The 14,184-nt window shown below is 57.7% G+C and overlaps 1 protein-coding gene across 1 annotated transcript in view; it reads left to right on the forward strand.

Annotated features, from left to right (window-relative positions):
• NRXN2 (neurexin 2) overlaps positions 1-12,285 on the forward strand; it is a 97,779-nt gene extending 85,494 nt beyond the window's left edge. The window contains 1 exon segment of the mRNA XM_021685004.1: positions 11,330-12,285. Coding sequence (XP_021540679.1) covers positions 11,330-12,216 — 887 coding nt within the window. The 3' untranslated portion in view covers positions 12,217-12,285.
• The last annotated feature ends 1,899 nt before the right edge of the window (positions 12,286-14,184 follow it).

Genomic DNA, 14,184 nt, shown 5'->3' on the forward strand with positions numbered 1-14,184 from the left:
CCTCCCCTGCCCCGGGCCCGGCTGACGCTGATGGGAGGGGGGCGACTGTCCCTGCCACCTGGCCCGAGCCCAAGGGGCCTGCTGCCAGGTCTTACCTTTCCCGGATAGCTTCCTCTGCCTTCCTGCCATTCCCCTCCAGGTCCCTCAAATTGTCCCTCTGGCAAGGCAGTTTCTGGCCCTTTGGTGCCCCAGCCCTCTGAGGTAGTGAGGTCCTTAGCTTGGGATCCTGGGGTTCAGGGCCAAGGAATGCTGGGAAGGAAAGAGGGAGACTTTTCCCTAGCGAGATGAGTAACTGCAGCTCCCATGAGTCTTTATTGGGTGTGGGGTGGAGGGGGGGGTAGGTGGGAGATCGCAAGCTTAGGAACTACAAATCCCATCAGCTTTTGGGTCCAGAACTGCAACTCCCATCAGTCCCTGAGGCCTGATTTTCCCCGGGTCAGCAGTAGAGGAGATCTCTGCTCATTCCCCGTCTCAGGGAGGTGGCCAGACACTCTGCCAGGGCTGCCAGGCCAAGCTGGGGCAGTTCTACCACACGGCAGCTCTGTGCCAGGCAGTGCGTGGCTGGGAGGTGTGGTCCCTTGGGGAGACTGGGACCTGAGGTCTGGTCTAGATTTCTAGTGGAGCACCTGCCGTTGAAGGAGAGCAGGGCTGGGAGGGAAGGCTTCCTGGGGGTGGCATTCCAGGCCTCTGCTGGATCCTTTCAGTTGGAGAGAAGGGTGCAGCCCCAGAGGGAGACCCGACTGGCAAAGGAAGGGTGGGCCTTGAGTGCCAACTGAGAAGTGTGGGGTGTGGAGTGGTGCAGTGGGTGCGAGGGCTGCTCACCTGAGCAGGTTGGGGTGGCTGAGAGGAGCCGGGGGGAGGGAGGGCCTGAGGAGCTGAGGTCCTGGTGCTTACAACTGGCAGTGGGAAGGGAGGAAGGACTGAATATGGCCAGATTTCTCAGCGAGGGACCATGGGACTTGGTGGTGGGCCTGGGTGAGCCTGTGGGAGCCTCATCCCTGGCTTGGGTTTCCAGAGACTTCTCCTGGTTACCTTGCAATGCATGGCACCTGGGCTGTTGCTACTGGAAGGCTGGAGGTTGGGGCAGATGCCTGTAGATTTGGGGGAGGTGATCAGTCAGGTGAGGTGGGCAGGCATGACTGGGGCATATCTTGTGAATCTGGCCTGGGGTGGGGGTATGGGGGGGGGTCTGCCAGTCCCAGAGGAGATGCTCAAGCTGAGGCTAGGCTGCAACCATGGAAGGAGTGTGGGGAGAGCAAGAAAAACCATGGAGCCTTGGGGCAGAGGCTCAGGTTCCAGAGACCAAAGGCAGAGGCAGTTCTGGGGCCCAGCCCCCCCGACACTGTAGGCCAGAGCGGAAGAGGGTGGTTTGGTGGTCCTGGGCCCTGAGGCACTTGGAGGAGCTGTAGCCTGTTGGGTTGGAAAGGCCTCCCCATCCACAGCTAAGAGCTGGTGCTTTCTGGAACAGACGCCCTCCACTGTGGGGAGGCCCCTCTGCTGGGGGGCCATCTGGCTCCATCTTACTAGGCCATTTCAGCTCAGGGATGCACCGTCATGCTCTGCCATTGCTCTGGGAGGTTCTGGACATCTGGCAGCTTCAATATGGCTCTCCCCTCCTCGACTCTGCTTCACCCCTCTGACTCGTCAGGACTGGGCTTTCCTGGAGGTGGAAGCAGTGCCTTGAGCCTGGGCCTGCCGAAAGTGGCCATGATGAATTGCCCCATGAGAGCCCTGGGGTAGGACTCTGGGGACATAGGGCTGGCGGGTCCTGAGAGAAGGGCACTTGGCCCCATCCCATGTGTTTGCACACATGTGCTCACTCTGGGGGGGGGTGCTGTGGGGTGAGAGGAGGGGTCTGCTTTCCTTGGACCCCACGGAGAGGAGTGTTGTGCCAGACGGCCACTGTGCAGGGACCTGCAGCACATCCCGGGCCATACCAGGGCCACACGCTCTCTACCAAGGTTCTAGCTTCCCAGCTGTGGCACTGAGTCTGTGCACCGGGGGCCGAGCTCCCTTAGGCTGTGTGAGGACAAGGGAGCAAGGAGAAGCTGAAGTAGCCATGTCAGCTGCCCTCCCCCAGTCAAAGGGCCAAGCCTATGAGGGGAGGATGGAGGGTGGAGGAGGAATGGAAGCTGGGGGATAGGGAGAGGCCGGCGGGCAGCCCGGCACATGGCTTCAAATTAAGGGCAGAGTGCGTGCTTAAGCCTCCAGAGGAAGCCGTTGGACGCCCCTGGCTCTCCCCGAGATGTGCATGGCACACGCCTGTATTTCCATACTCGCGCCACTCTGAAATGCTTAAAGTTGAATTTTTATCCTGATGGGAGGCAAGACGAAGATCAAGATGACTCCAGAGCCCCTCAGGCTGATCTAGACCATGCCACCCCCCTACTTAGAGGGTAAGGGGACTCCAGCCAGAGGCCCTCTTGTGCCCCCGGTACAGGGAGGCTTTTTCCTCTAGCCGAGGGCCAGGCCTCCTTGGGCTCCAAGGTCAGTGTTAGAGGCCTGCCTGGAGACTGTGGCTACCCAGGGTCTGACCCCAGGGACCCCAGGGCATTTGCATCCTTCCCACCTGCCAGATCCTCCTCCCTGCGTCCAGATGTCAAGCCTGGGATCATCCCTACTTGCTTTCCATCTTTTCCCTTGACTTGGGCCCCTTCACAGACCCCAGGCCCCACTCCTCCTCCTCCTCCCATCTTGGTGAGATCATCCTCTAACATGGGTATTTCACTTGAGGTTGGCAATCTAGTCAAAGAAGGGTATTGTTTGCCGGACACAGTGTTTAGATTCTTTTGAATGGGAGTGCCTTTAGTGGGGACATGCTCTGCATCGTGGGTAATGTCTCACCGTCTTAGCCAGCCTGACCCACGCATTACGTTGTGGGCCTGGCCCCTGTAGGGATTAGAGTGTGCGCCCCTTGAGGCACATAGGAAGTGCACACCCAGACTCAGATCCACAGAGGCACACATCTATATGCACACACAGAAGCACACACATATACATCCATGCACATACATTCATGGAGCTCCCAGCAAGCTCACACCTGCCCACTTGCTCACAGGCGCCCACCTGCTCAGACCCACAGTGTTTCACACTTACATGTGCTCATCACACCAAGGTATGCACACGGGGTGTCTTCAGCACACGGAGGCACGCTCACACACACTCATACCTGTTGAGGGACAGACCAAATGTTTAGGATCACATGCACATGGTCAGAGGCACCCACATATTTCAGACACTCGCGATGGGCATGTGTGTTCAGCGTGAGCTTGTCCACACACGTCCTCGGACTGCCAGAGTTCCACACCTGCAGTCAGCTCACAGAGGTATGTACATGTATACAAATCCACCTGCATAGCTCCGACCACGTCCTCCGTGCATGCTCAGGCTTGCAGATGCTCACAGATGGTTCAGAGGGACCGTGTACGCATGTTCAGAACAGTGTGCTCAGATCTCCGAGGTGTGGGCGCACGCATTTGCATGAGTTCAGGGAAGCATGCATCTGTGCCCGGGCTCAGAGGTGTGTGCGGCACAGCTCCACCCAAGTTTGCACTCACGCTCAGACCTACAGTGTCCCGCGAATAAGTTCATAGGCACCGGGACGCACAAACATCCTCAGAGGGACGTCATGTCCCAGCACGTGCGGCTCATTCCCACAGAGGTGCGCCCACGTGCATCCATGTGCCGAGATCCCCAGGGTACGTGTGCACAGGTCCTCAGAGGTGGGCTGTGTGTCACCAGAGCCCGGGGGCCATGCTCATTCAGACATTCATTTAGACCCACACCTGCCCCCCTCCCGTGGCCCCATGAGAGGGGACCCTCTGACGCTCCCCGTAGCTCAGACCTGCAGAGGCCCATTCTTACGTTCACGCGCATGTGTTCAGAGACACACACACACTCAGAGGCACATACATTCAGACTCACACACATGCTGGGAGCCACACCCATGCTCAGCCCTCTCAAGGCACACACAGTCCTAGGGCAGTGCACACACACACACACGCGCACACACACACACTGGTGTCTACACTGGCCCACATGGGCCCTCGCAGGTACTGACACACTTACTCCTGTGCTCAGATGCACACCTGAGCTGCGCGGGGAAGGCCCCTTATTCTCAGGCCCTCAGGCCATACAGACATGTTCAGACCCAGTAAAGTGCCCGCCTCCGAGTGAGCACACACGGCTGTTCAGGTGCCCGCGGACACGTGTACTCAGATCCCCAGATGCCCACACGTGCTCAGCCCATGGAAGCAGCTCGTGCACGCACCCCATAGGCGTGCATCCCTTCTGAGGCTCGGCCCCCATGCACACATACACGAGACCCTCCGAGGCATTCACAGGCTCAAGTCCACAGACACACAGACACACTCACTCAGACCTACGCTTTTAGCTCAGAATCACAGAGGTGCAGATGTGCTCACATTCCAGTATTTCTTAAGGTACCACCAGTTGCTGTAATGGGTAACCTCCATAAACACAGAAATGTGTTTGTCCTTCACTTAAGGTTACAAACCAGTGTTCCTGGTGGGTGGGCAGCTCCTCGGCAAGCGCTACTCCAGGGCCTCGTCCCCTTCCCCAGGTGACTTCCTCAGTTGTGGTGGAAGGTGGCCAACAGGTGGGGTCACGAAGGGGTGGGTTCTGTGGGTCAGGCCCGGGAGGAGATGCACATTACACCTGCTGCTTCTGCTCAGTCACGTGGCCACAGCTCCGTGTCCGGGAAGGCGGGGAGGTGTGGCCTTGCTGTACCCCCAGGAGGAAGCAGAAACAGATTTGGGGACCAGCTGGCAATTTATCTGCCCAGTGTGGCTTTGGGTCACCAACAATCCCTTTCACTCTTCCTGACATCCTGAAGCCCCACCCACTCAGGGCCATCACGGCAAAGGTGAGGGGGTCTGGCAGGTGGTGGCCCACTTGTTGGGTCCAGACTTGCTCCTGAGGACCCGTATGTGGTCCGGATCCCTGTGTACTAAAAGGATAATTGATCTCACTGTCTACAGAGCTCAGCACACACCCCAAATCCAGTGGTGGGCCAGATGCAGCCACCACAGTAAAAACTAACTGAAAAAAGAGAAGGATGAAAATAAATAAATAAATAAATAAAACAAAAAAGAGAAGGTTGGAAGGAGACACACAGAGGCCCCAAGTTCTAAGCGTTAGGAAATCCAGCCAGCACTCAGTACGTCAGACTCCACCCCTGCAGTGAGACTCCACCCGTGCAGGGGGGAAGTTTCTTCCTTAAACCCTGCATCTCCGGTCTTTGTGGACCTGGCGCTGCCCTGTGTGAGGTTCTAACCAGTTCTTATCCTTCATGGCCATCTCTGAAGTGGGTGTTGGGGGAAATGTCCTTCTTGGGGGCCCCATGGTGTTGACAGCCCACTTCCTGCTCCTGCATATTTGGGGGCCCAAAGGCTCAAGCAGTCAAAGTAACTACACTCAGCGTTCTTTCCTGGACATACTTGTCAAGAGCTTTATTTCCTTGTTTCTCTGAATCCTTGCCTCTCTCTTAATTTAGTCATGACTATTTTGAGGGCATTTGAAACCGTAGGTGGGAAGGCCACGTCCTTAGTTTGATCTGTGGGGCACGGCTGAGCCCTCCTTATTCAGGTGGAGGTTTCACTTTGTCCCTCAAAGCCATTCCTGACCTCTCTTGTGATTTGCGGGTTGGAAGCAGGGGCTTTTTTGACACTTGGCAAGCCCCACGTTTCTGGGCTCTCTCTTTTCCCTTCTCTGCTTGCAAACCCACCCACTCTTGCCTAACTTTGTCTTCTTGTAATATGTGACTGAAAGCAGACAGTAAAGGCCAGCCTTGTCACCCCGACTTTCTGGCACGTTCCTTTCGTGCCTCAGCCTCAACAGGCGCATGGCCTTCCCTGTAGGTCATCGCAAGCAGGGTTGGACCCGGATGTCCTGCCACTGCATTTCATGGTTCTGCATCTTTCTAGCCGTTTCCTTGCATTGTTGCGGGAAGGCCACCGGTTTTTGTGACGTACATTTCTGGTTCCGTGTCTGTGTTAGTTCAGGTAACATTTGTTTCTGGAACAGATGACCCCCAAATCTCAGTGGGTACTTCGAGGGAGGTTTCTCGCTCAGGTGAAGCCCCGCCAGGATGCTCCTGGTCAGCGGCAGTTCTGCCCCAAGGGGTGCTTTGGGAATCCAGACTCCTTCCATCCTATGGCTCCTCCTCGATATTCAGCACGTGGTTTGCAAGGTCACCAGAAGGAGGAGAAAGAGCACGGAGGATCGCACACAGGAGACTTCCGTGGACAGCACTAGTGGTGCCCACTGCTCAGTCATGTGGCCACACCTAATTGCAAGGGATGCTGGGAAATGTAGTCTCGGTGCCCAGGAGAGGGAGAAAATGAGTTTGGGGAAAGGGGCACTCCCAGAGGCCTACCTCATATGCTCAGACCCACGGTGGCGTGCTCACAGGTTCTCAGCGGTACAGGCATGCGTTCACACACGAACACACGGGTTCTGACCCGTGCTGAGAGGCGGGTGGACACAGGCACCGCGAGAGGATCACTTACATGCAGATCCCGACACCCGCGTCCGTGTGCTCACATCCATTGAGGTTCGTGTACACACGCACACAGAGGCTTAGAGACGTGTGCCCAAGTGCACAGAAACAGACTCTGAGGGTGTGTTCCTGCGCGTGCACGCACACGCACACACACACACACGCATGCCTGACCTTGCGTCCACCTTGATGTTTGCCGTTGCTGTGCTGGGGTGTCCAAGTGGGGCGGGACTCCATCCTTTGGGCCACCGCACCCAGTTGCACAGGTGGTCCCCTGCTGGAACAGGTGAGTAAGGGCTGAAATCTAGCCGGTGCTCTCTCCTCACCAAGCTGCTTGTCCTGGTCCTGGGAGCAGGGCTGTGTCCACCAGGAAGACAGAATACCTTTTTCTGATAGTGTACAGAGAGACCATTTGCCAGGTCATGTACCTGAAGGGCCGTGGCCACACTGAGGGGCTGCCTTTTTTCTACCCCACACGACGTGCCCTGTGGGCTAATGGCTTTGCCCGGGCAGGTACCTAGCGCTGGTGGGTGGGGCCTCAGCCAGCTGACTGCTGAGCCTCTGACACTCAGCCTCAGTTCTCCGTGCTCCTTTGGGGGTGGGCACATCCTGCTTGGGTGGGAATGGGGTTCTTGGGTAGATTTCCAGTCAGGAGCCTCTGTGCCCTAAAGGCAGAAAGAGCTCAGCTTGCTGGTGCAGCAGTCCCTAGAAGTAGGGGAGCTGGGGGAGGAGGGGTGCTCAGGAATGGCCACTGGTCTCCTTGGCCAGATGGAATTCTCTCTAGCAAGTGGGACTGATGTGCCCTGACATTCAACTTAAAAAGAGTGGAGGGGGGTGGCATCTGTGATAAATGCCCCTGTGAGTACTTCTAAGCGCTGTAGCTGCCTGACGTGGGGGAGGGGAGGGAAGCGGCCTAGGCTCTTTATCAGACTCCCAGGGGCACCCCATCCCTGGGTGCACCCTTGTAGAACTGAACCTGGGGTCCCGGGTACCACAAGTCTTTGCGAGTCTGCTCCCTCCAATGCCCAGTGAGAAGGGCGGCCCAGGGAGCCACTGGTTGGACTTTCACAGTGAGGAGTCTCTGAGGGGTCCTCCCTTTCTCCAGACCCTTATCAGGGCAAGCTTGCCTGACCCCTCCCGGACCAGTGTATGACCCCAGGAAAACCCAATACCCTATGTTGCATATGACTTGCTGGCCACAGAGCCCAGATCGGCTTGAGTGAATGTGGGGAAAGGAAGACAGTGTGGGGTCTTGGTAGCATGCTATCTTTTGGAGAGAGTGGGAGCTGTTGGGGGGGGCAGAGATGGAGGCTCACGTGGAGGATGTGGGTGAGTACAGGACACCCTCAGGAGATGCTGTCAAAGCCGTGGACAGAGCAGGGCCCAGGAAAAGCCCCTAGGGAAGCTGGGGACATGGGGACAGGGCTGAGACCCAGATATGGAGGCCAGGACACAGTTGGGGTTGAAAGGCAGGGGCAAGAGTCAATGTGACCAGGCCTGGGAGGGCTCTGGAGCCTGGAGGAGACTGCACAGGGGGAACCTGGGGGGGGGGCTGCTGTGTGCCCCAAGGACCTAAAGAACCAGTGAGTTGGGATAAATGGTTGCAGAGGGCTCAGGCTAGGCAGGATTTGTCTGTGGCCCAAGGCCTGAAGCCCCCCCCCCCACTTCCCCAGTGTATCTGGGGGTGAGAAAGAGAGTAGAGAGACAAGGTCTGTGCCCTGATTGACCTGATCAGCCCCTTTAGGGCATGACATGTCCCCCAGCAAGGGACTCCTTCCTGGGCCCTAGCTATGGGCAGCTGGTTGAGGGCCACAAACCTGCCCATGACAAGCCTGATCCTGAAGCTTCCAGGAGCAGCTGGTGACCCCCTGTAAGATCGAAGGTAGAGATGGCTGTGGGTGAGAGCTGGGCCCATGGAGCAAGGCGCCTGTCACACTGAACTCAGCAGTGCCTGAGAAGCCAGTTGCTCTGGCCCATGAGAAGGGCTCCCACCCCATCCCAGATACCAGGCCCAGTGCTGGGTGCTAGGGAGACAGACAGATGGGCCTCAAGCCTTCCTGGAAGAGGAGGTATTTGGCTGGACTTGAAGGATGAGTGAGATATCCGCAGGGGCAAGGTGCTCTAAACAGAAGGCAAAGGTCAGGGAGAGGGCAGGGGTATGGTCCAGCAGGGATGGGAACCCTGCCATGATTGGACACAGGCGCCAGCCTCCCCCCAAGAGCTGGGAGCTGAGTGTAGCCCTTACCCAGGGACCAGGGTGCTGGGCCATCCCTAGTGGGTCCAGGGCTCAGGAGGTGGTAGAGGGACAAATTATTCATCCATAGGCTGGAGGTCTGTGGGAGCCAGGCCTTGGCCTTACCCTGGGCCTGGAGCCCAATACCTTAATTTTATAGATGAGGAAACTGAGTCCGGAGAGTGAGAGAAGATTGTCCGCAGTCACACAGGGTGGCCTCCCAGGTTAACAATCAAGCTAAGAGTCAAGCAGATTACCACAGGCATGGGGAGGATGAATCAGGTCTTTCCAGGCTCCTTGTGAGATTTGGCCCTAGTGACCTTGGGAAGTACTGCCCACCCCAGGCCTAAGAATCCTCCTCCATAAAAGGCCAGCGTTGGATGGTCCCAGCTCCACAGAACATGCTTGTCTGCTTTTGGCTCTGTTTCTCAGTGTGGCTGAGCCCCAGGAGGGCCAGGTGCCCTGGGGCTTCACAGTCTGGGGTGCAGGTGAGCCCTGGCCCAGGGGGAGAGGGGAGCCTGGTGGGAGGGACAGCCTGAGAAGCTCGGCAAGGCTATAAGTTCAATGGCAAGATCTTGGCTGTGGCTGGCTAGTGTGGCCAAGGACAGCTCTGCCAGGTTGCTGGAGCTTGGGATGTGAAGATCAGCAGTGTTTGAACAGTAAGCACAGAGACTAGAGGGCTTAGGGAGCAGGGAGCTGGAGAAGAGACACAAAGATGTGGCAGTGGCACATGGCTGGCTTGGCTGCAGTGGGGCCCTGGGATGCTTCCAATGGAGGGGGTAGGGGGTTGTGGAGTCATGAAAACTGGACCCTGCAGAGACCAGGGAGAGGCACTCAGATGGGGGCAGGGCTTGGGTGGAGGGAGAGCTAGAGAGGAAATCTCCAGCACCAATCAGACCCAGAGGTGCCCCTCTAAGAGGAGGAAGCCCTCCCAGCAGTCCCCTAGGGCCAGACTCCAGCTGTCTCTACCCCACACCAGTGGGTAGCAGTATTTGGGGAAGGAGCAGTGGGCTGATGGGAGTTGTAGTTGTTGTCCTGGGGGCTGATGGGAATTGTGGTCCACACCCCTCCAAGGGCGAATGGGAGTTGTAGTTCCCACCCTTTGGGGCTGATGGGAATTGCAGTTTATGCCCAGGGTACCTCAGTTATCAGACCTAGGGAGAGAGGAGACCTAATCACCCCCCACCAAACCTTCCCCACTAGTCCCCACCCCCACCCCCACCCCTCGGGCCCTGTATTAGCAAGTGCTTCCTTCCCAGATGGCTGTGTATGTATTTTCTTTTCTTTTTTTGCTTTCTTCTTCTTTCCGTTGTTTTATTATTGTTTTAACAATAATAAGAGGGCCAGAGGCTGTCAAGCCCTGGTCAGGTCCTGGCGGCCCATGGGGGTTCTGGGGAGGGGGAGGGGGGAAGCCAGTGGGGGTCAGAGGTGGAGGGTGAAGAAAGAGAAAGTCGGGGAATTAGGGTTAGCTCAGGACTCATGTCCCTGTCCACTTCCCTCCCTCACTCCCATCCCTTCCCCACCTCCCTGCCTCTACATGGCTTCTCACCAACTCACCCAAAGTCCTATGGGACAGGACCCTTCTCCAATGTTTCTGTCTCCTCCTTGCCCACTCTTTCTCATGGACCTTGTCACCTCCCACCTTCAACTTCTTGTCCCATGGCCAGCCTGCAATTAGCCTTCAAAGCTCCTTCCCATGATCATCCCCTCTCAAGTCCTCTCACCCATTGTAGCAATTCCTACACAGCTGCCAGTCATGTACCTCTTCCCCCAGCCCTCCTCCCACTGCTCCCCACCTCCCCCCGCACGCTGACACCAAGTGGTGGTAACAGTTTCTCAATGCCAGCCTGCACTGTGCAGATTTTAGCTTTGTGTTTAATGAGGGGGAGAGGGCACAAGTGAGGGAGGAGAGAGAGTATTCAGGAGGAAGCAAGATGTACAGGGAGAGAAGAGTGAGGGAGGGAGATACCAAACAGATAGAAAACGTTGTACGGAAAAGTTGTTTTTTCTTATTTTTTCCGGGAGAACCCGCTTACACAGCTCTGTTTGTAATTTTTTTCTTCATGCTAAAATCACACGGCCTATTTGTTGATGTAAGTTGCCTGAATTCCGTGGTATGCTATCTTCTTTTTTAAAAACAAAAGCAAAAAAAAAAAAAAAAAGCAAAAAAAGAGAAAAATCTAGAAAAAAAAAAAACCCTAAAAGATACTGTTGTTAGGTTTGTTTAAATGCTGCTCTTGTATCTGTTTTTAAGCCTTAAACCAGTAGAGTTTTTTTTTTCCGTTTCTTTTCGATTTCCTTTCCTTTCTGTTCCTTTTGGTTTCTTAAGACAAAAGACCAAAACCCAGTGAGCCACAGAGCCCGTGCGTGGGGTGCCCAGGGCATCTGAGCCGCTGCCCGCTTAAAGCGCAGTGCTCCGGCAGGCTGGCGGGCGGGCCCGGCCCGCTCTAGTCTCCGCCAAAGCCAATTGGAACCGATTTGGGTGTGTGAGGCTGTTGTTTCTCTCTCTGTGCCGGCGGCCTGCACCCTGGGCCCTCGCTGACACCCTGTCTTTTCTCTTCTCTCTCTTGTTCTAGGAGGAGAGTTAATATTGCCCATTATCACGGAGGACTCCTTAGACCCCCCTCCCGTGGCCACCCGATCCCCCTTCGTGCCCCCACCCCCCACCTTCTATCCCTTCCTCACGGGCGTGGGCGCCACCCAAGACACCCTGCCCCCACCCGCGGCCCGCCGCCCGCCCGCCGGGGGCCCGTGCCAGGCCGAGCAGGACGACAGCGACTGCGAGGAGCCCATCGAGGCCTCTGGCTTTGCGTCCGGGGAGGTCTTTGACTCCAGCCTCCCCCCCACGGACGACGAGGACTTTTACACCACCTTCCCCCTGGTCACGGACCGCACCACCCTCCTGTCACCCCGCAAACCCGCTCCCCGGCCCAACCTCAGGACAGATGGGGCCACGGGCGCCCCCGGGGTGCTGCTAGCCCCCTCCGCCCCGGCCCCCAACCTGCCTGCGGGCAAAATGAACCACCGAGACCCGCTGCAGCCCTTGCTGGAGAACCCCCCCCTGGGGCCCGGGGCCCCCACGTCTTTCGAGCCGCGGAGGCCCCCTCCCCTGCGCCCCGGCGTGACCTCCGCCCCCGGCTTCCCCCGTCTGCCCACAGCCAACCCCACGGGGCCCGGGGAGCGGGGCCCGCCGGGCGCCGTGGAGGTGATCCGGGAGTCCAGCAGCACCACGGGCATGGTGGTGGGCATCGTGGCGGCCGCGGCGCTCTGCATCCTGATCCTTCTCTACGCCATGTACAAGTACCGCAACCGCGACGAGGGCTCCTACCAGGTGGACCAGAGCCGGAACTACATCAGTAACTCGGCCCAGAGCAACGGGGCGGTGGTGAAAGAGAAGGCCCCGGCTGCTCCCAAGACGCCCAGCAAGGCCAAGAAGAACAAAGACAAGGAGTACTACGTCTGAGCCCCGGCACCGCGCCCCACTGCCAACTGCCCCTCCCGGGACGGCCCGGGAGGGGGGTGCGGCCCTCTCCCTGCCGGGGCTCTGGGGACCCGCTCCCCGACTGCCTCAGACTTCTCTCACGAAGAGGAAACGCAAAAAAAGAAAAAAAAGAAAGAAAAAAAAAGGGAAAAAAAAACGAACGAAAGAAAAAAAAAATGAAAAGAAAGAAAGAAAAAAGAAAAAAATAGCAAAGGAAACCCCGTGCTCGTCCCCTTCCTCCTGCCGTCCAGTGGCGGCGCCGTCAGTCCTGGGGCTGTCTGTCCCTCTCAGCTCAGCGCCCGCCCCGGGCAGGGCACGTGCTCACAGCCCTGGGTTGATTTATTTTTTTAAGGGGGGGTAGTTTTATTTTGGTGGGGTTGGGCGGGAAGGAAGGCTGGGGTTTTTGTAAAGTGTCCACTACTCGTCCTGTTCATTTCCTCCATTTTTCTTCTTCCCTCTGTCCCTCCTGCCTTCCTTCTCTTCCCAAGCCCTCCGGCCCCCATCCCAGGCTTGCTGCGTCTCTCTGTCCCCACCCTCCCTCTCCACTTCTTTTTTGTGTCTCCCTTTCCTACCTTTGGGTTTGCAGAGTCGGTGGGAGAAGGGCGGGCGGGTGGGCCGAGCGGCCCAGCGTTGGGGGGGGGAGGGAGCGGGGGCGGGGCGGGGCAGTGGGGTGCCCCCCCAAGCGCCCGGACTCTGCCGACCAGGAGGAGGCGCTGGCCTGGTGCCGCCCAGGGAAGGGGCTGGGGCCGGGAAAGGCCTGTTCTATTGTGTGCCGCCGGGCGACGTGCATTGATGGGGAAGCTGCTGGAGGAGCAGGGGTGGGGGGGCGGGTGGGAGGGGAAAGGCAAATGCAGATATATATTAAAGACAAATTATCTAGATACCTGAGCAGCAGCCTGTGGCACCCGTTGGGCGCGGGCACCAGGGAAGAGAGAGCCGGGCGTTGCCCGCTGACTGCTGGGGTCACTTCTCTGCCCACGGGCTCCCTGCTCCCCCAGTTTTTTTTTCTCTCTTTGTTAACAAATGTGTCTGAGTCTTGGAAAACACCCCAACCCCAGAAATGTGTGGGAAAAGAAAACAAAAACTTTCCAAATCCAACGGTCCTGTGCAGTTTTTGGGGGGTGGGTACTGTTGGGACATCGGTCCTGGCTCTGGGCTGGGGTTTGGGCCCAAACTGCGGCCTGTGAGAGCTGGTAAGTAGCGTCCAGAGTTTTGGGCTGAGCATGGTTTTGGGCTCCTGGGGGCGGCCTTTGTCTCACCCCCATGTACCTCCTGGCCGGAGGGTGGGGCTGGAGAACCGCTAGGTGGCCTGGTGGAGCCCACCCACCCCCGCGATCGGGACAAATCCCCAGAGGCAAGACCGTCATGTTGCCCCCTAGTGGCTAAGGTGGGTCTATGCCTCTGGGGGCCGCTTGTGCGCGCGTCGTACAAGGGCGCTGGCCTTGCTACAGGCCCGGGAAGGTGGTGTTACTCCGGGGCGGCAAGAGCTTCAGAGGCTGAGTCCACATTTGCCCCCAGTTCTGCCTAACTTGAGTCTCTGCTTTTTCATCTCTAAGGATTTGGACTCTATGATCTGCAGCCCCCACCTGCCCCCCTCCAAGTCCACGCGGGCTGACCGTGGGTAGCTCCTGGGCCTGCAGAACCTCATCCCTGGGTGTTTGCTCCTTCCTGGAGACACTGAACAGGCCCACGGTCCCAAATACGCTGAGAGGCCAGTCTGTATTTGCTAAGCTTCTCGGTGGCAAGGAGTAGAAACTCTCAAGGCGAAGGTTGTAGTGAGGACCCGAATGTGTGGACGTTCACAGGGGAGCAGAGTGTGGGTGGTCTTCATCTCCCAGCTGGCTGTGGTGGATTGCCACGCCACTGGACACATGAGCCGTGACTCAGCCACGCTTCTGCCACTCAGGTCTCCTCCACTTTGTGCTGGATGGGTCTCCCTCTGCTGGCTCC

This window comes from Neomonachus schauinslandi, chromosome 11, assembly GCF_002201575.2.
Source record: "Neomonachus schauinslandi chromosome 11, ASM220157v2, whole genome shotgun sequence".
In the NCBI taxonomy this organism is placed as follows: domain Eukaryota; kingdom Metazoa; phylum Chordata; class Mammalia; order Carnivora; family Phocidae; genus Neomonachus; species Neomonachus schauinslandi.